Source organism: Tubulanus polymorphus, chromosome 1, assembly GCF_964204645.1.
Source record: "Tubulanus polymorphus chromosome 1, tnTubPoly1.2, whole genome shotgun sequence".
NCBI lineage: Eukaryota > Metazoa > Nemertea > Palaeonemertea > Tubulaniformes > Tubulanidae > Tubulanus > Tubulanus polymorphus.
The window spans coordinates 9,211,678-9,232,462 of NC_134025.1; the positions used below are offsets into that span (position 1 = coordinate 9,211,678).

Sequence of the window (20,785 nt, forward strand, 5' to 3'; positions counted from 1 at the left end):
TCTGGCAGTGCTCCAGTAACAGATAAAAGAGAATATTTTCTAACCCTCGTGGATGTGAAGTGACTGAGTGGTATTCTCGTTGAAGAATTCAAACGCTGTAAACATTTTTTAAGAAGAAATCTTTATTTCCTGGGTATGAATATGTGCAGACAAAGTAAATAGAAAAATGTGTTCAATCGAACTCATTCAATGTAAATTTGTTATAACGCCATATTTTTCATTGGTCCAAACAGTGGCATTATACAGGACTACAATTACTTGACAACATGAACATGTATCCAAATAATGATTATGTACATACATTACGTACATACATTACAACGTGAAAATGTATATAAATAGTGAATACGTATATACATTACAACGAACATGTCTCCAAATAGTTGGCGATGAAAACAGAGGTATGACCCAGTCCCTATTACTAAAGTTATCACAGACTGTCAGTATATACATTTATTTTGTTCCATCAGTCATCAGAAAAACTCTATTATTTCCAAACTGAATAATGCAACACGCAACGAAAATATACAACCACACACCAGTTGTAACTAGATAAACTAGATCGTTGATTTCTTCATGATAGCAGCACGCGGCCACCACCTCTGGTTCCGTTACATCCTTTCAAAACCGTTCATAGGAATGAATTGCCATATTTGTGTTGGGGAAGTTTGCTTGCACGTAGTGATGATCAGGGTTTTCGTCGAAAATAAATTGTCTAAACACTTCGATGTGCTCCGATGGATAATATGTCCACGTCGGGTGTCAAATTCCCAGTCCTACAACGGGAAATTAATATCTAATTACCCGGGGCATGGGTGGAGGATCAATTAATTCAGTGTGGTAAAAAAATTCGTGCCGGTACGTCGTTGAAATTGTAAGTAAATGAACGGAAAGGTACACACCTGATAATCACCAGAATAAGTGCACTTGTCGAATATTACGTTTGAGTTCCAGGAATGAGCACTTAAACACAACTTATTTCTATTTACTAATTGTCTTGATTTTAGGTGAGACCAAATCTGTAATTGAAATGTAACCAAAGAATCTACAAATTTGAAATTGAATTTAAATTCCCATTGCTAACTTAAGCTTGTCTTTTTGTGATGATTTGGCTAAATAGAATCGTATTAACGTCACGGCCTTCCAGCGATTCCTTGGTTTGATCATGGACTAAAGTCCATGGGTTGATAATATAAATTAGAACATACGTAGATTTTAGGGTTTGAGATAAGATTACGAGGAATATGACGGACGTGAAGTATATATTATATATATTTAACCTGACTTAAACTTTGTTTGCTGCATTTAATCATCATTGGGTGACCGGGTGATTTCTGATGAAGTGTATCTAGACACGAAATACCCTGAGCCAATTTACCTCTTCTAGTCTCTGTCATATCCGGAATTCTGTAAAATATTTTGAAATACAGACAGTCAATTATCGGAATTATCTTTAATTTTGAGGATAGACACGTGGTCGCGCGGTGATTATATATACCTGAGTTCTGGATAGACATTATTTAGATACCACCTGAATGAACGGCAATTGAGACGCTGTCGAAGTAATAACCTTTCAGTAATACTGTAAATATAACGAAGAAACCTCTAAAGCCTTAGATAAGTTAATAAATTAACGTATTCCAATCAGAAAAGATGCAGCCCGCGTATTGAATAGAAATCACATGAGGGGAGAATGGAGAAGGAAACTCCCATCAGTTCTATCAAACGGCTTTTCTTCCGTATGAAAAGCTGCTTATTGAGTTGCGTTATCGCTTTTATGTGTTTTTCCATACTTATGTATATAGATGAGAGAACGAATTAACCACATCTATTTGGAGAACTGGTTGATTAAAAGAAAGGCTTACTTTCCATAGGGCTTTGATCTAGCCGCGGGACGGGCTTGGAAAAAATACTGCTTATATTCATCCATCCAGACCTCAGCAGTGCGCCGTGTATTTCTGAAGAAAAGGGCATGGGAGAAAAAAAAGACCATGAATATTGAAAATGGTACTGCATGCACCATCATAATCACAAAAGCCACATACAGCGCTAAAATATGTGGTTCCACACCGATCACGACATAATTCAGTTTTGATGATTTCTGCTTAATAGGCAGGAAATAATAATGACGACCACGGAATTGCAATTATTCGTCCATCGTCCGCTCTTCGGGTAATGATGAAATAACATAGTCTGCGGTCAATCGCGACACTGTAAATCTTTTATAGCCTTTTCAGTACCAAAAGCTTAGCCTCTCCATTACCTGATGTACGTATTTGCATTGCCATCGGGAAAGACGTAAGGATGTCTCTTGCGGAAAACGTGACCGACGCGACTACACGGTATAATCAGTAGACTTCCTCCGCACATCCATACCCGGAATGACAAATCTACGAATGAAAAGATCAAATGACTTAATAGGACACCAAAACATTTATGACTTAAGTTGGAGTCGATAGATTCTGTGTCGATAAAAAGGTCGTATGATCTTAGATTTACTAAAATGTTTGTCTCTGATACATTTCCATATTAATGTGGTAGAACGTTTATGATACTTTTAATCTTTAAATGGTGGGTTTATATCCATATCTTTATAATCATCCCTCAAAAAAAAACCTTAGATTTTTTTTTTGAATATAGATATATAGAAATGTATCAAATACGTTACCGCCTAACTAAAAAACCGGCCATTTCTGAGTTATTCATTCATAATTTACGTAAGATTCATTCAATCACGTCGATTAGCTTTGATGAACTGGTGGTAATGCAGATAGCATATAAAACAAACCGGGCCCAGGCAGTCTCTTAAACAGTCGACGCGTTACATTTTCTCATGAGATCTATTGCTAAAAGCGCTTTGATGTAGTTGTGCTTTGCAAGTCGCAGCAACTGAGCATATTAAACGCACGATCTCGGAGCGCGTTGTTACATGATTAAAAGTGTTGTGAAACAAAACCATAAAAATGTCATGTTTGCAATATCTACGACATTTTCTGATAATCTGTTGATTGCGATGATCTACTCGTCAAAATGAAGGGTTTTCAATTTCTTGGCGCCATTTTGTGGCGATCCCTCGAGGTCGCACTTGTCGCGATAATTTTCGCTCATTTTTGAAACAAAAGTTATGATTGAATATCGATAAACTCTGCAGTCCTTTGTGCGATAAAGATATTTATACGCCATTCTAAAGGAAATGAAATGTATAGATTTTTGCCAGCGATTCTTGATTTCCTTGAACGGTAAAGTCTATGGTTTCATTTGTTTCAATGGTGTATCAATTATGTTTATCAAACAAGGGACTGATATTCAATCAAAACGTTTGTTTCAAATATGAGAAAAAATTATTGCAACAATGGGGACCTCGAGGGACCCACAAAATGGCGCCTAGAAACTGGAATCTTCTTTATTGACTTACCAAAGTTTTCTCCACCCCAGATATTCATATCTATGTCGTATTTGCCGAGTTTCTCAAACCAGTCACGTCTGATCGAAAACAGGCCACCAGCGATCATCGGGGTTCTGGATAAAAATATCACATCGAGAAAATAATAAGATTACGATGCTACAGCGAAGAATAATATCACTATTGCTCGTTAGTGCTTCAACAAATCGTTCCACTTTCCCGAATGTGCGAATGAAATCCGTTTCTCTAAACGATAAGATGTACTGTTAATGACACGAAAAGTCTTTCTTGATAATAGATCATTGATAGATAATGATTTTTGAAAATAATGAAAGCCCTCTTTTTTCTTCCTATGATGTAGATATATTCGAATACAGTGGAACCTCGTTATAATGAACCTGGACACAACGATTCATCGGATCTAACAAATATAAAATTGTGTCCCAATGTAAGAGAATTCAATTGTTTTCATACTGGATATAACGAACTATTGGTTATAACGAACAGATTTTCTGGTCCCGTTAAGTTCGTTGTAACGAGGCCCAACTGTATACAGTTGGGTGTTCTATACCTGATTGGCGCTGTCACATGTGGCCGCTGTTTTTTCTGTTTTTCGTTCATCTGTTCCCATTTGAAATGTAAACTCCAATCAAATCCTTCAAAAAATTCGTTAAAGGCATGTCGTGAGACACGAGCTGTCTTAGATGATACAATGTAAGCGAAAGCTAACTCACCCCCTCTCAAATCACTCGTAGCCGAAACGTACTGAAATGTGTCCATGCTTATAACGTCTATGACTGGACTTACAACCGAATAGGGATCCTACAAAAAACAACGAAGATTTTCTGGAAATGTTTTCCCGAGATATTTTCCTCAACTCTCTATGAAACTTTTAAAGATTGACAAATTTCATTCCTTTTTATCTTCGTATCACCCCGTATCACTTTCTTCTCAATAGTAACGCGAAGTAACTTATCATGAAAGGCACGGTGGAAAGGGAATAATGGGATAGTGGCCCCCTCGATGATTTTCACAGTTTCAAAGAGGCGAGTTCCACCCAAATTACTAACAAGAAATAACTACATTTCTGTATAGAAGGTGTCATCTCATTATGGAGATCTTTAATTTCAATTCTAACATATCGCTTGTCCTATCGTTTTCAGACCCGTCGTCGTCGATTAGTTTGTATAGCAATCATTATAACGACCGAATCGTTAGCATTGCAAGAGACACCACATTACGTAGTTTCGAGTAAAGCAAACAGAAAGACGAGAGAAAGACTCCTTTTTTCAGGACCAGACGTGAGTCACTGACACTTATGATGCAGTCATCGATGTTTGACAGATGGGCGCATTTTGTATCAAGATGCAATAAACTCTCACGCCCTGCTCAAATAAACGTCGCCGCAAAAAAGGGACTAACATCGTGACTTATTTCTGAATGGTTCCGATGGAAGAAGGCATCACTGTTTTCACTCTCAATTCTAGAGTCTCTTACCGTTAATGGTAAGACACCACCGCGAGTGACTGATGACTCACTTTTGACCATAAAACATAAGATTAATGAGTACTGGATGGGTTCGGAGATGGTTTTATTGTGTACATTTCGCTCCATTGATTGCTCAAATAGATGTTCTAACCCATGTTCGTATAGGACATGGCTGGGATTACTGATATATCAATCTTAAAAACGACAGCTGAAACTGTTAGATCACCTAGTCTTTCTAATATACATAGTCTACAAATGTGGTCGAACGATACTGTGGTTTAGAAATTGATGAACGCGATAGAACCTTTACTTGAATTTCGCTTACATCTTTGACTTTCTGCAAAAGTGGTGGCAGCCAATTCGCATTCGCTTCGCAGTGACTATCTAGAAATGTTAATACAGTAGCACTGGCCTGTTCAGCACCTTTTACTCGTGACCTCATCAACCCTACAAAATTCACAACGATAATTGACATGAATTCGGTGCCCAGGGGCGGATCTAGGGTCTGATTCAGGGAATGGTGCCCCACCCTAAGTAGGGTAAATCAATTCAAAAGTCACCCGAGCATCGGAAAAGATACCCTCATTTTTGGAAGTCAGAGAACATGCTTATGAATTTAGACTTTCTATGTATGAACTGAAATTATATAGTTAATATTTTTCATTTTCCCATAAAATGCGGGGCAACTTGAAATCTTAGTACCCCATGTACATTCCCTTTGGTTCCCCCCTACAATAAATTCTGCGGGTGTGTGTAATGATGAAGAGGGCTCTACTGAGATATCATGCTCTATAACAACTCATATGTGTCTTGGAATTCTATTTATGATCAAATGACATCGAATTGGCGACAAAAATGCTAATTGAAATGGAAAATATATGGAAATAGGGAAAGAGTCTCGTTTATAGGTTTTTGGATGAATTAAGAAATTATTTGAAAATGACATGAATTATCAATGTAATGTGAATATGTAGTTTTACAATAAACAGCAGTACGAAAGGACTTTCAAATTTGAATAAATTTCAATTTGAAATGAGATTATATATATACGTTTATTCTGTAAAGCACTAACGTTACCAGAAGAAATAATCAATCGAAAATATCTCGCAGAAAAATCACTTGCAAAAGATTTGATATATCCTCAGGAACGTTCTGCACGTATGAAATCGTTCAACATCATCATTCGGCACAAATACGATCAAATAACTACCTTCTCGTTGGATATTCCTAATGACCTTGACCTTAGGCAGCACCACCAGACTCTGCCCATCTTCAGCTGAAAAACGAAAACCGAATGAGGAGGCGATAAATCTTTTGAAATTCGTTCAGTTTTCGCAGTCAACATCATCAACAATCTATGACAGGAACGCTTATAGAAAGGAGATGACAATTTATTCAGTTTGTCGTCGTGTTTTTCGCAGACGAGAGACTCAATGCACGCTGAATTTTAAATCGGAAATGGTTTTCGTAGAAGCTATTAGAGTTTACGTGATGGATACGATAATAACTTGCCAACTGATAACAAAAACACTCGGAGCGTGACGTTTCCTATGCTGATTGGCGACGTTTAATGAAACTCCTGCAATCATGTAACTAATCTAGTAATGGTCAATTAGAGGAAATAACTTCATCATCAGCGTCTATGCTGACAGCTAATTGCGAAAAGGATATTACGTACAGGAGTGACAGTAGCAGAATGCATCTTTAACCCACCCTGCAGGGTTTTCTATCGTAGCCCGAACGAGCTTAAATGTATACTATGAAAAAAGAACTATGTAGAGGTTATACGGAATCATGTTCCACATTGCAGAGGAGCGATGAGTGATGCGAAGATGAATCAAAACAAATACGTATTACGATTTCTAAAGAATGAAAGGAAATCAAAAGCTTCCAATTATCACATACACAGGCGAGAAAGATTACCGACAGGGTCGCGATACGACAAAATAATGAATTATTATTTTTTTCAATTTCTGAGAATTAATTTGTCTAAAAGCGCACATTTTTCGCATTTTGGGTCCATTTCTTATGATAGCAACAAAAATAGCATTTCCGAAGATATGTTTAAAAAAATGTTATCATAATAGTCACTTTTATTCGATTCGAGATCTTGGAGATTGACTTTTTGCAATAACCAAATCACCACCAAAGCCATGGCGCTCTATCAAATCAAATCCGTTGTAACCTCTGCGGACTTTCACGATTGAAATATGGGATTTCTCGATCGCGTGGAATGACATCGAAACACTCTTATAATTGGCAATAGATTTATGACCGTGGTCACTTTTCGACATGGCAATCTTTGTCGTCATTCCATATTGATGCACGTAGGCGTGTGAAAGTCAATCTACGGATAGAAATTTCATACAGCGGCCATTTTATAGAAGGTCGTCGATGCATTATACGACAGCATTTTCCCGCTGACATTAAAGAAGACGCAAATGACAAAACAGTCAAAGTGAAATACACATCAACGAATACTGTTGGGGTTCATGAGTCAAAGGCAGCATACGATAAAAATCAGTCCCAAAGGAATTAGGATAGCATGGCGTAAAATATGATTTTGTCATTACGAGCAAATTAGCTAAACACGCACGCAACCGACAGAAATTTGTTCGCTGTAATGACAGTGGGATGTTTTCGAGGAGAGTCGTTTTAACTTCCACCTCATCAATGACGTAAAACGCCTCGTTGTTTGATCGATGACGGTCGTATCACAGAGTTAAATCTGGTATACTAATTGCTGCGCTTCAACTCGAGGGATCCTTGAATTGACCATGCCAAATAAACCGGCGTCATCGGTTAATAAAATGACCTAAGTTGATTAGTGGACGATGCAAGTGCAGTTTGCTGAAGAATCTTATAATCCTATAAAACGAGGGAAGGTAGATTGAAGGCGAAAGCAACTACGCCAATTCGAATGCATTCACGTTCAATGAAAAAGCGTATATTGGTGATACGGATTCGGTAGATCCGTATGAAAAACGTGAAATGTAATTTTAAAAAAGTTGTTCTTATGCATCTAATAGAAGAAAATCGGGGTTTATCAGTAAGGGAATATTTCTATGACTATAGGTAACAACGCTCATTTCTTCCCGCTCTTCTCGGTTGATTAAACCTCCCTAATATCCGCAGCGGCGACGGATAGCAGCCGACACTCCGTGACTGTGTTGTTATAATTCTACGCATTACAACGGGATAACCGCCCAGACCAGCAGACTGAAGACAGTGACGACGAATTTATCTATTTCTGTCGTGACAATATATTATATATACCCGTAAAATAAGAAATAACCAATATTTTACTGATGGGGGTCAGTACGAGCTCTGGGGAGTTCTTATAAAGGAAATAAACATTTCACGAATGCAAGCGAATGCAAGCGATATATACACTATATTGCCGCTATAACTATTGAATCAGAAGTTGGCCACATACTCGAAATTAAGATATACTGAAAGGGTTAATGATTATCGGAAACTTCATTGTACGTATCGGCAGTAGATATAAAATTACTTAACAGGAGAAGCTATTACAATAGAACGTTGAATGAATTATTCAAATACCAAATATTATAAAATCGTATATGGATATGAATACATTGTATACCGATGTAATAATGATGCCTGTCAGAATCTCGATAAATTAATAAATTCTGAGATGAATGGCGTAGTGTCACTTCTCCATACAGTCGCAGGAATTGGTGGCGATAGTTGCGACCCCGAGTCGGTCAGTAAAGAGTAATTGCATCAAGGTACAGCGTCTGAATCTAGTAATCACCTATAATTTGATGCCACTTGCAGACAAGTCGGGATTCTGAGATCAATTTCAGTATATCACCATACCCGTTAGCAAAATGGCCAGCAGATAAATGAATTGGCCGGTATAGGCAGGTTTATCGAAGATAGATTATAACCTTCGGAAAAGCATTTTTGCTGAATTACTATTGAGATAGACGCCTCTTTTTGGATCGTGGTGGTGGCTTTCATGCAGTAAATTACATGATATATAAACCATGCGTAGTTCGTTATCAAATTATCTAGTATCACCATACAAGGACGTCTCAGTTGGACGGGAGACCACTAAAACGTTTAATATCGGATACTTTTTTGTTCATAAACAGATATGCCATTAATATCTCAATCGCGATTTCAGTATACCTCATCACAGATCACACTTGGTCAATTATACAGAAGAATGAATGAATGAACGACTGGATATCATGAAAGTTCCCTGGAGAAAAAATTCTATGAACATTTTTTACTGTTTCCATGGTACTGTTAGTCTTTCCCATAGAAGGTATTCAACCGCAATTTCATTGAATTTATTAAGACACGTTGCGTAGGATGCTTTGTAGTATAGCTCCGCGTCGTGTATCAGGTGTGAACCCTTAATAAACAAACCAAATCCATATAAACGACCTCCTGAGACTTGAGAAAAAATCCAACAGTTGAAAGGATGTAGTTAGTTAATGAACATGCCGTCATAATGAACAGGCAGAAAACACTGTGAAGTGCAGACGTTATGTGACATTTCCGTTGCTGATGTCGCAAGAAAATGAGAATTCGTTCACAACCTTAATTGCTACATCGGCGAATGATGTGCAATTCTTTTTACTTTAAAACTATAATTGATGCGATCGTATAAGACAATGTCTCAATCATGGATTGGAACCCGACGGGAAAGCGGATGTTTTTTTCGAGGCATGCTCATGCTGGGCTGCGTGTGACGGATACCGACGCAACTGAGAAGAAACCCGACCGTGGTCCAGTCCATAACCAACTCATTCGTCGGTTATCTAATCACATTTGCATGAGGACCTTCATTATTTTGAAGTACCGCACAATATACGCATAGTAGGACCAGTTTCGTCGCAGCGAAGCTGTCGAAGGAACATCGGTCAGTTCGCTCTTGGTGTGGTATACGATGGGCCGGAGTAGAACATGGGTGACGGTGAGATCAAAGAGTTGCACCGGCTTATTTAGGGTGGAAATGATGACAAATTCCCGATAACTCCAGTTGCGTCGGTCCATCGCGTCGTTAAGTCGTATCGCCTTGGTGGGTGCGCATGGACGTATAAACTATAAACTAGTTTATACGTCCATGGTGGGTGCGACCTGGGGCACGATGCGAATGCCTACATATAGACTTGTTTTGGTATGCAAATATTTTCGTTTCACCAAATGAAACCTACGAAAACGTTTAGTTACGGAATACCACTCAATCATTTTTGGTCATATAAAAACCTTATAAAGATGGACAAAATTTGCATTACACGAATTCTACTCGTATATGCACCGTCTGCTATATTATAATTGATGTTTTAAGTCTTCGTTGTAAATCGCATATAAAGCATCATCTGAATTCCGGATCGATGGAAATTGCTTGTCGACAGTAAATGGAAAATCAAATTGATCTGTGTATTTGACGGCTGCGCGGTAAGTGAGAGAAGAAGGCCGACAGACGACACATCAGCGGTTGAAATAAAAAAGCCCATCAGAATCTGCGATGAGATGCCTGAACAAAGGATGAAAAATGAATCCATCACATCGATCTTCTAGTATCATCTATTTCCTAAAATCTGTTCGCAGTAAAATCCTGTTTAGAAGTCAGTCACAATTTTGAACTGCTCGTTTCTCATTCAGAATGCTATAATAAAGTTTTTTCTGCCATCAATTATTTCGGGCTACGATATTTACATACATGAATTAGTTAGAATTTGAAATCATCAGGCCCGCAGTTTTTACCATGGCTTTACAACAGCCTGAACCAAACTTCCAGGCATGCGATTTTTTATCATTTTCTCGTCCAATTATCGTCAGCGTGCCCGAAGGCGAACGCATTGCTCTGACAAATAATAAGAGTCTAACAATTCCAAGTCAGGTATTCAATTATCCGATGTACCATATCGATAGCAACAGATTCGTTACTCAACTGACTATCGCAGCACCAGATTCACCCATATCGTACTTTATCAATCGTAGAAAACTTTAGAAATCTGTGATGGATGAAGTAAAGAATACAGGGAAAGGTCATTTTGAGGTTTATATGTATTTCGAAGTGTCAATTTCAATAGCTGATATATTGGAGAACAATATTTGATATATACAGTGAACTATAGGCGACTCCAAGTTAAGTCCACCAAACACTTATGAGGGAAGTTATTCCATAAAATCAGATGAAATCAATATGATACATCGGACTTTCTTTAACCCCTAATTCTCACCGCAGACATTTGTTTCCGCCATGCTGACGTATGTACTTACCATTGTTACTATTATCATCTACGAGAATGATCTCTCGTATAAGCTGTGGCGGTGATCTGTTCAGAACACTGAAATTAACAAGTTATTCATATTGTTGGAATGTTATCAGAGTATTTAGAGAACCGTTCATCGTTCATGTTTATCGGGCATCTCGGTTGTTTATCTGCCTGTAATTCAAAACTGACAATTTTATTCAGCGTTCTGATGACTAATAGCGGTCTGAATTCGAGAGGTGTAAACGCCAAAAGCTGACACTAGCAAACTTCTGCTAATTCGTCTTCATAGACGTCACGATCTATTATAACACCATGGTGTTTCCTTCCTTACCTAATGACGGTCCTTAGCAAAGTGGATCTGGCTTCGTTGTGGAACGTTATAATGACAGAAGTTGGTGGAAGATCAAGGTCAAAGTGCTGTGTGCGACATCTGTAGTTTATTGAGACGTCATCAAAGAAGAAACAATTTCTTATTAGCATATATATAATTTCGACTTTTTAGAAATAGAGATATCAAAGGTGTTTGCTGAAGAAAAGATTGAAATTGAAAATATCAAGAGCTGACCGTAAGAAAACAATATTTGCGCGTGCAGTTTTTTGCTAAGCGAATATTGACGATTTGTTTAGAGTCTCAGGATGTTTCTCGTCTGTGATGAACACACGCTGCGAGATTTTGTTTATCTGGGCTTTATCTACTTTTTTGCACTTGACTGCTGCATTCCGTTTGCTCTGGTGGTCTATCTATATACGTTTAGTTTTGTTCGAGGCTGGGAAAAGTAAGTCATAAATAACATAGACAATCACGTAAAACGATACCGATTCATTGTATCAATGGTCGGTTCCTCATTTTCCCTTCTAACAGGCATTCACGTGCATAAACAAGGAATATTCTCAATATTCTGGTCTTCCATTTTTTGCCAACTATTCTATACGCATTTACATGTATCGATGCCGATCGAAGGACTGGCGGCCATTTGTTGTTCGCCGAAATCAGCACCGACGTTAGCGTCGTAATGGTTTGCCATTCTTCATTGAAATTTATGATGGGTGTTCTCTTTTTTTATCATATTTTGTCAATCTTTTCTGTCGCCATCTCTTACCAGTCATAACTATTAGACTTACCTTTCATCTCGGGTATCTGGGATTTCTCGGTCGCTCGCTATTCTATCGCTGGCAACTACATTGAATGCGAATTTTTCATACGGATCTACCGAGTCCGTTTCACCGATATACGCTTTTTCATTGAACGTGAATGCATTCGAATTGGCGTAGTCCCTTGTATATCCCTGAATACAAATAAAAAGCAGATGAAACAAAATGTCAAAAAGTACATTGAGAATGCAAGTTTTTTTGCAAGATTGCTACGAATTCCCTTCTGCGACAATGGGGAAACTTGTGTATTTCGATGGCGCAGAGGACCGTCTAGGGATTAGTCAATAAAACGTTGCAGTAACTATAAAGCACGCACATCAACCTTTTCTTACAGAAGAATGGAATCGTTAATGACATCTGGAACATCTCGTATTCATTCAATCAATTTTAAAAACTTGGCGCGAAACACTTTAAATTTCGTAATCAAATCGTCCATTCGACTCTCTCGTGCAACGACTTAGATGTTGCAATGCAAACTCAAGAATAACAGGATGTATCCAGTTTTGTTGATGGCGCATTTCAAATCGAAGACAAGAGTTAGTTAGATATCATCCGTTTTCTCAGCTCTAGCGACTTTTTATGACATCAAACGTTCATAAATTACATAGTTCATAAATCATACTGTTGAGTTGACGTTTTCACCGCTTCTGTTATTAATAACGTTATAAATCTCATTATTGAATCGCGTGTTGAGACATTTCAACATCATCATCATCATCATGATCCCAATAAATTACCGAGATTATTATGTACGATAAATTCGCGAGCAAAGATCTCACATGAGAGTTATCGCGGGATCAACGTGAAAAATGTTTTTAGTTCTTGTCTTGTACGAGGGACCAGGGCCGGTTCCATAACCATGGCTTAGACTTCTGACAAGTCTAAGGCCAACCTAGTTCTATTAGCCAATCAAGACTAATTAATCTTAAGATTCAAGACCACTTTTGGACATAAGTCTCAACTATGTAACTGGCCAGTTTTGGGAGACAGTTTAATTATGTAGCCAACCTAACAACCTTAGACCATTAAGACCATTTTTCAACCGAAGTCACGAGTGTGCAACCGGGCCCTGAAATATGTGGGTATATCAATGAGATTGAAATCTAGTATCAGCGTCGGTATAGCCATGCATGAACTCTAAAACGACGTTAACATCTTTAAGAAGAATTGATTTTGCTGTGACACTTATTCATTAGTTGTCCCATTAAACATCCCTCTGTCATTCTTGATACTGTAGCTTCCGAGAGGTTGAGTTCAGATTTTTCTTTCGATGATCATATTGCGATGTCATTCTGAGATATTTCTGTTACGCGGTTGATTGCCCAGGAGAGTCAGTATTCCCATTTCTATCTGATCCATCTGCGGTCATTTTCATGCTAGTATTCATTGTCGCGCTATTGGGTGTCATTACCAAGGTAAAGCACATGCGTATACATTCCCATTTCATCCACATTCTGTCATTTATTTTTCGATTTTGTAAGTCACCCGCTTAGGTTGGTCGGGAAATACCGGCTCCGATTTCCCAATTTGGAAGTTGGCCATTGCGGTAACGGCCGGCGGAAGAATCGATGATACCTTTTAAGGACCCTTTAGTCTATATATGAAGTCTCAAAACTTGAAGTGTGTGCGATTATTTTTCTCTTCAACCGCAATTTTCAATCGAGGTCGATCATTGCCCCTTTAATCGGGATTTTTCATGTTCTTTCTCGTGGTGCTTATGTTGACGTTCTACACACGTGTGTGTATAAGTATTTGCCGCCGTAACTTTTCAACGAGTCAGACCTCAAGGAAACAGAAATTTCCACATTTCAACGGGTCAGATCCCAAGGAAAATGAAATTTCATAAATGCGAAAATGCAGGATTCAGATTGCGTAATAGGTCCTTCATTCGGGGAATTATCAAAAGATTTCATTTGTGGACTGGGATTTATTACACGAATAGAAAAGTCTTCACTGTTTCCGTTTTGGTAATTGCTCATTAATCTGTGCAAACAGCATTATCAGTAGCAAGAAACTGTACAAACAGTCAATATCCAAACAGTAATGATCTAACGGTACAAAAACTACACAGCGCAACCCGCCTTCCAGTGTGCTCCTTTCCCAATGAAACCAAATCTTCTTAGAATTTTTCAAAACAAAAACATTAATATATATTCTGCGCCAATTTTTTTTAAAAGTTATATAAATGAACGCAAATTGCCTCAACAAATTAATTCCTTAATAGTTAAAAGTGCCCTCTAGTCAGTTATATGGAAATGTACACTTTTCTTTTTTTCGAATTATTGTTGTTGCTATTTTCTAATTTGTTTTTGCAAAACCCGAACTAAAAGAAAAGACAAAAAGCTTACCTTTTTCGCGCCGATTGCGTAATGTGATTTTGTCAATAGGTTATAATATCGTTGTTTGGACGATGAAGAAAAATATAAGAATTGAATAATTCCAATCAGCCATATCACAGCAAATGTCAGCAATATCCTAACCTTTTTAAATCTCATCTTCAAAAATCCACTCGCAGTGGGATGGATACGTATCAATGAATGGAGTGCATGGTGAACGATGTTTTTATTTACATTTTGACACACGTGCGTTTCAAGGGGTTTCTTGGTGGCCAACGCTGGAACTGAATTGGTGCTATTTCTAGATAGATATTTCCATAGCAGCGGTACACTTCTATGATATTGCATATACTTCGATTATTTTAGTAAATAAGGCATATTTTTCACAAAATGCATCGAAATCACACGAAATAACCGAACCTCTTCTGATAAATAAATGGGGTTCGAACCCAATCTTGATGGCATAGCGCGTTTGACATTTTGTGACATTACGTGAATTAACCCTGAGTTCGCCCTCTACACGGACTCCCTCTACGAAACCGGTGACCGTCTCTACTGTCAGGGTAATTGTCGCTTCGACCATCAAAATGCCGTATTTATTAGGTCTGGACCACAAAACAATTGCGATGACGAGTTTAGCCGTCAGCACTGGCATCGCTATGTACTCAACGTACAAATATCTGCGGCTTAGGCGACAGAATAGCCAGGAAAACGTTTACGAAAGTCAAAAATCGTTGAACGAATACTTGGTTTTTCATTACGGCACGCCGAAGGACCTGATGAAGTGGGACTTTGGACCTCAAGACTGTGATTTCCCGAAAAGGTGCGCTGATATTTGTATAGAGTATTTTAACCAACAAGTAAGCCATTTCCGTAAAATAATCAAAGTTTTGTGATCAATTAATACCATCATAATCATATTACACGCATTAGATTTCGTCCCCTCTTTCTTTTTCAGCCCGTTGCTCCTAACCGTGCGCTTGATATAGGATGCGCCGTCGGAAGGTCGACGTTCGAGTTAACGCCACATTTTCAAGAAGTTGTTGGAATCGATTACAGCCATTCGTTCGTCGACATGTGCAACCATTTGAAAGAATCTAGTCACATCGATTATTCAATTCAAACTGTCGGAGATTTATCGAAAAGTTTGACGGCTAAAGTTCCGGATAACCTAGTTAGTATCTCTTTTAGCGGGCCAGGTCTTTTCAAATTAATTTGTTTCAATTGATAAAAGTGTCTTCTAGTCTACACTTGTCACTGCATTTACTAACTAAGTGCAAATAACTAATGAAAAAGTCCTTTTATCCCAAACTTAATTGGTTGATTATTTTTATTTCGATTCAAGCAACTCTTTATACGTTGCTGTGAAAGATGAGTAATTGTTCTATGTAGATTCTGTGTGCTTACATGGGTTATTCTAACCTCATTTGGCTAATGATAGATGTGAGGCATGGCATACCATGACCTAGTTCTAGTCGACACTGAAAATGAACTATAGTGTAATTTGGAATAATCTAGAGTATGTCTTAATTGTCGATTGTGGAAGTTTGCCATGTGAACTACATGTGTTATCAATGACTTGTTCCATAGACGTGTTGAATAAGTTTTATTCAATCAAATTACCAGCGTAGTAAAACTTCAATATACATATTGCTTCTATGTTTCATTCAGGAAAAGGAGAAGGCCATCTTCCTACAGGGTGATGCGTGTAACCTGCCGCTAGATTTGGGTTCTTTCGGTTGCGTTTTAGCAGCGAATCTCATTTGTCGTTTACACAGCCCGCGTTACTTCTTACAACGTCTCGCTAGTCTAGTCGCGCCCGGTGGAATACTAGTGATTACATCACCGTATACTTTCATGGCTCAGTATACTCCTAAGGTGGGTTCTCCTTTCATCATTTATTTCAGGGTCCACTATAATGATTTTAATGCTCTCCTTCAGAATTGGATGAAAAATGGCAAATCTTAAAGCCCCTCCCAATGGTTGTATTCATAACTCTTGGTATTCAGAATTCTTTAATGTAAATAATCCTCGTGCTGGCTTTCTAACTTTAAAGAAGTATAAAAATTCAGAAGAAATTTCTATTCACTCCCCTTTCGAACTCTTCCTTTCAGCGTAACTGGTTAGGTGGATATGTGGATGACGGAGACGATGAGATCAACGGTTTCGAAGGATTAAAACTTCATCTCGGTGCTGCCTTCGAGTTGATCGCGCAAAAAGACGTTCCATTTGTCATTCGAGAAACCGAACGTAAACACCAATGGACCGTGGCTCACGTTACTGTTTGGAAGCGCAACAAAAGCTAGAAAAATTGATAAATTCATACACGCATTCAGAACTGTAGATCCTCTACCCACTTAAACGATCAAATACGAAGGTTCCGCGGCAATAATGCGCTCAAAGTTTAGACATTTTTCATTCGTAGCATGTTTTATGATAATGACAAATGTAGATTATTTACCCCGGTAAATATTGAATGCAAGGAATCAAAAGTGAGAAATTGCAGATTGTAGTGGTAGCAGATGTATGCATATTATATAACATTCCATATGTGGATATTTATGAATAAGACTGTTACCGGTACTTAAAATGTTGAACAAAAAGATAAGCATAAGCTCACTCACAGAGTATTAATATATGTTTTAATAGGAATAGTTGATACTAGGACTGATGTATTTCAACCAAAGATGATAGAATCTGATTCTGTTTCGTTGTATGTATTACTGTATGTAATAACTTATTGTGGATTGACTGATATGAAAAACTAAACGCTTTTCAACTGTGATGAAAACCTGAAGCAATGTCCATAACGCCTACACATGCAATAAATTATATAGCAGAAATATTGAATTCTTAAATAAGTTTTCCAGCATATCATTCTTAACAGTTTTGCTGGCTGAGGTATTTCTGAAGTCCTGAGTAGTGCAAAACACCTGTGAAATCTGAAACCTTTGACATTTGAGTAGATTCCAACTCAGTCTATTTCCTGGGATTATTGCATGCTCCCATTGTAATCATCGTCAGTTACCTTTCATTTAATCTTTGAACCATAATATGGATAAGGGTGGCTTCTGAACAAATATTTTTCTGTCAAAAATTTGTCAAGTATAAAACATCAATATACACAGTAGAATTTGCTTAATTTGGAACCAACAAAATTAATCCAGGTTACGGGAAATCTCAATTAAAAGTAATTTTCTTGTGTATTTATGATTGAACTAATAGCTTGCAAAAAGTGTGGAGTTAAGACTAAGACCCGGATTAAGTGGGTTTGACAGTATGACAAGTTTTCTTACTCCTATTGACCCACACTGCCCAGGAATCAATGTACCTCCAGAGTATTATTTGGTCCCATAGATCCAAGCGGAGACTGCTGTGAGCTGCCAAGACAAAGGAATTCACACTATTTCTTTTTTTAAGAATGACAATTTTATTTTACTAAATGCAGAACATTGTTTGAAGAGAAGAAAATTCCAGAACTATTGAGATCGCTTAGTCTTAAAACGCATTTCGTTTTGATGATGTATACACATGCCTATGACATGCATTTAATACAACAACGCATGGGAAAAAAATTCTAAAAGTCTTTGATATTGATGGTGCCGCACATCATCGTGACAAGGTTCTCGAATCACACCTCGAGGTAGCATCGCCACTTCCATTACTAACAGATTCCTGATGTTCCTTTAGAAGTCCTGGAAATTCGTGGATGAAATTGTATTGCTGAAAGAATGCAAGAATTACCAATAACAATTATCATAAATCTTCGATCTTTATTTACATGAAATGAAGAAGAGGGATGGGATATTTTGTACTTTGATCGTCTGTACAGCTGAGTGACCCCTGAGCTTGCGTAATTTCTCAATTGTTTTTTCCGGTTCATTTGATTTGTCACAATACATCAATAAACACGCAGCAACTGAAAGAGAGCAAATTTCATCTACTAACAATCGGAGGTAAAGTATTTCACTTGGCTTGGAGTTGGGTCAAACAGAATTCTAGCGTGTCAGTTTGTCTGTTAGGCCTATTTCCAACTGAGATGAGTGTTAGATGGTAAATATTCTAAAGCTAGCAAACACTTACCCAACACTGATCTGCCCAGACCACCGAAACACCTAAAATTCAGAAAGAAAATAAAATTTAAGTGTTTTTTAAGAATCCTGTACAGTGCAACTATAAATTACATGTACGCACTGAACGAAACATTTGCGGCCTTTGCTCAAAGTATCCTTCAAGTCGTCCAGAATCTTCATAAGAGTTGGCATCTTTGGGACATTTCCATCCTGACAAGGATAGCTATGTACAGTGAAATCATTTTCCTCTAGTTTTTCAACCAAATTCGTTGTTCTGAATTTTCTGAGTTCCCCTTTCGTGCACAGGCAAAAGACGTCTTCGATATCGTTGGATTTTAAGAACTCTAAAAAATACATTCAAGTCAACGCTATCAATCTATCAAGTCCGACCAGAGCAATACCTAAGCCAGATGGTTCATGAATATTCTTTATATAAGTTTGAAGGATCAGAAAAATATTTCATGAATAATCTATATAAGTATGGAGGGTCAGAAAAATATTTCATGAATAATCTATATAAGTATGGAGGGTCAGAAAAATGGTCGGCCATTTTTTTCATAAAGATTAAGCATTACAGTACGCAATTGTACTTATCCCTCCCCTCCCCTAACGCGTACGTAATAAATGAATGATCCCTTATAGGGAGTATGAAGGGTCTGAAAAAAATTTCAATAATCAATTCAGTTTAACTATGCTTAATGATCCAACTTAAACTAAGTCTTATTTCAAATACCAGGATTACATCAAGGACAATTGATGAAACTGATTAAACACATGCAAAATAACTTACTGAGGTCTTCATCGATATTTCGCCATGTATCTTTGAACCTGCATCCCGGTAGCGGACCAATAGCTAATCTCTCTGTCTCCTCACCGGATATCGTTTCACCCAAATCTAACCTACAATAGAATAGATATAATCAACAATAGCTGTAGAATCGAGATTCATTCCGGGTGGAACAATTTACTCCATGATCCGCAATTTACCAATCAAACTTGAAAGGAGTTGTATCGAATTCTCTTTCAATGTAGTCTTCTTCGTCCGACTCGAAAAAACTGGAATCTAATCCGTGGGTTTCTCTAATTACTGCCTCAGTTGGTTCGGTTTTATTTCCAATATTTTCAGGCTGCCCGGTAGCATCAGCGCACTGTTCTGTTGTTGGTGGAACAGTCTCCTGCTTGATTTTGAATTCCACACCATCAACTTGATCTTGATCTGAACTTGTTACAATCTGAATAAAATAATCGTCAAGTCATAGCAACGTTTTACATTGAATCTAGGTTTATATCTTTTTTACAGATATTATTCTTAATACCAGAAATAATTGGTTCCTCTAGAACCTTTTCTGAATACTAGATGATTCGATTGCAGGTTGAAATGATGAAAACAAAGCTTCAAAAACACTACAGGACTGGAGCCTGCTGGTCGCAGCTATACCAGTCCAAAAACAAGAACTACAAACTACACCAGTCCACAGTCACTGCCAGTCAGAAGAATAGATACATTTAATTCTGCTTTTAGTTAATAATAAAAAGTATCAAATCAGTTCGTGTAACCTGGGCTAATCAATGTTTTTTGCATCAATAAAAGATTGAATTGTATTTATATAGTAGGAAGGCCAAAGAAATGGGTATTTCTCAATTACTTTTGCTTGTTCTGGTTCCTTTACTGCGACAGGGGCAGTAACAGTCGCATCATCAGCATTAGAAACATCAGTTACAGTGGTAGTTGGATTTTCCATCGCTTTTATTTCGTTATTCGCAACCCACAAAGAAAGAGGAAACCGGGAAGTAATTGATTTAAACTGGCCGCCGATCTTGGGGTTAATTCACATATCTGAAGTTCTGAAATTGATGACGTCATGCAATAGTAGGATTTCAGTTCTATGAACTAACCGCGACCTTGACAGTTTACTTCCGGGTTGGGTGAAAAAAAAAACGAAAAAATTGACAGAAATCATGAAAATTCGACCTTAAACTCGAAGGTAAGAACAAATCAGCAACATTTTGATATTCCCGTCCTCTAAGATGTGTGGATTTGATACTTGTCACGACTGGTGACCCCAACCATTT

General features: G+C 37.8%; 3 protein-coding genes across 3 annotated transcripts; 1 reads left to right on the forward strand and 2 right to left on the reverse strand.

Annotated features, from left to right (window-relative positions):
* Nucleotides 1–540: 540 nt before the first annotated feature.
* On the reverse strand, nucleotides 541–13,024 carry LOC141900750 (polypeptide N-acetylgalactosaminyltransferase 14-like). The gene is made up of 15 exons (XM_074787814.1): nucleotides 12,926–13,024; nucleotides 12,274–12,437; nucleotides 11,483–11,581; nucleotides 11,156–11,223; nucleotides 6,102–6,167; nucleotides 5,217–5,338; nucleotides 4,138–4,225; nucleotides 3,975–4,059; nucleotides 3,416–3,519; nucleotides 2,264–2,390; nucleotides 1,866–1,958; nucleotides 1,499–1,582; nucleotides 1,281–1,407; nucleotides 903–1,019; nucleotides 541–776 (listed from the first exon to the last, which is right to left on the reverse strand). The coding sequence occupies exons 1-15, from the start codon at nucleotides 13,022–13,024 to the stop codon at nucleotides 612–614; spliced, it is 1,608 nt and encodes a 535-aa protein (XP_074643915.1). The 3' UTR covers nucleotides 541–611.
* Nucleotides 13,025–15,150: 2,126 nt separating this feature from the next.
* LOC141906103 (uncharacterized) lies at nucleotides 15,151–17,490 on the forward strand. Its single transcript, XM_074795305.1, has 4 exons — nucleotides 15,151–15,499; nucleotides 15,598–15,813; nucleotides 16,311–16,517; nucleotides 16,754–17,490. Exons 1-4 carry the CDS (start codon nucleotides 15,227–15,229, stop codon nucleotides 16,943–16,945), a joined length of 888 nt encoding a protein of 295 aa, XP_074651406.1. The 5' UTR covers nucleotides 15,151–15,226; the 3' UTR covers nucleotides 16,946–17,490.
* A 598-nt stretch (nucleotides 17,491–18,088) lies between these two features.
* LOC141912849 (cyclin-dependent kinase inhibitor 3-like) lies at nucleotides 18,089–20,602 on the reverse strand. Its single transcript, XM_074804269.1, has 7 exons — nucleotides 20,359–20,602; nucleotides 19,700–19,944; nucleotides 19,503–19,612; nucleotides 18,834–19,056; nucleotides 18,723–18,754; nucleotides 18,455–18,558; nucleotides 18,089–18,362 (listed from the first exon to the last, which is right to left on the reverse strand). Exons 1-7 carry the CDS (start codon nucleotides 20,452–20,454, stop codon nucleotides 18,249–18,251), a joined length of 924 nt encoding a protein of 307 aa, XP_074660370.1. The 5' UTR covers nucleotides 20,455–20,602; the 3' UTR covers nucleotides 18,089–18,248.
* Between the last annotated feature and the right edge of the window lie 183 nt (nucleotides 20,603–20,785).

What these genes read in the sequence shown, in the direction of transcription:
- LOC141906103 (XM_074795305.1), top strand. Translation starts at nt 15,227, where the DNA reads ATGCCGTATTTATTAGGTCTGGACCACAAAACAATTGCGATGACGAGT. An exon ending in CTAAAGTTCCGGATAACCTA is followed by an intron (nt 15,814 to 16,310) that starts GTTAGTATCTCT and finishes TGTTTCATTCAG; the next exon opens with GAAAAGGAGAAGGCCATCTT. An exon ending in TGGCTCAGTATACTCCTAAG is followed by an intron (nt 16,518 to 16,753) that starts GTGGGTTCTCCT and finishes TCTTCCTTTCAG; the next exon opens with CGTAACTGGTTAGGTGGATA.
- LOC141900750 (XM_074787814.1), bottom strand. Translation starts at nt 13,024, where the DNA reads ATGATGATGATGATGATGTTGAAATGTCTCAACACGCGATTCAATAAT. An exon ending in GTGAAAACGTCAACTCAACA is followed by an intron (nt 12,438 to 12,925) that starts GTATGATTTATG and finishes ATTTGTATTCAG; the next exon opens with GGATATACAAGGGACTACGC. An exon ending in TTGCTAAGGACCGTCATTAG is followed by an intron (nt 11,224 to 11,482) that starts GTAAGGAAGGAA and finishes TGTTAATTTCAG; the next exon opens with TGTTCTGAACAGATCACCGC.
- LOC141912849 (XM_074804269.1), bottom strand. Translation starts at nt 20,454, where the DNA reads ATGGAAAATCCAACTACCACTGTAACTGATGTTTCTAATGCTGATGAT. An exon ending in ACTCCTTTCAAGTTTGATTG is followed by an intron (nt 19,613 to 19,699) that starts GTAAATTGCGGA and finishes ATTCTATTGTAG; the next exon opens with GTTAGATTTGGGTGAAACGA. An exon ending in AAATATCGATGAAGACCTCA is followed by an intron (nt 19,057 to 19,502) that starts GTAAGTTATTTT and finishes TGTATTTTTTAG; the next exon opens with AGTTCTTAAAATCCAACGAT.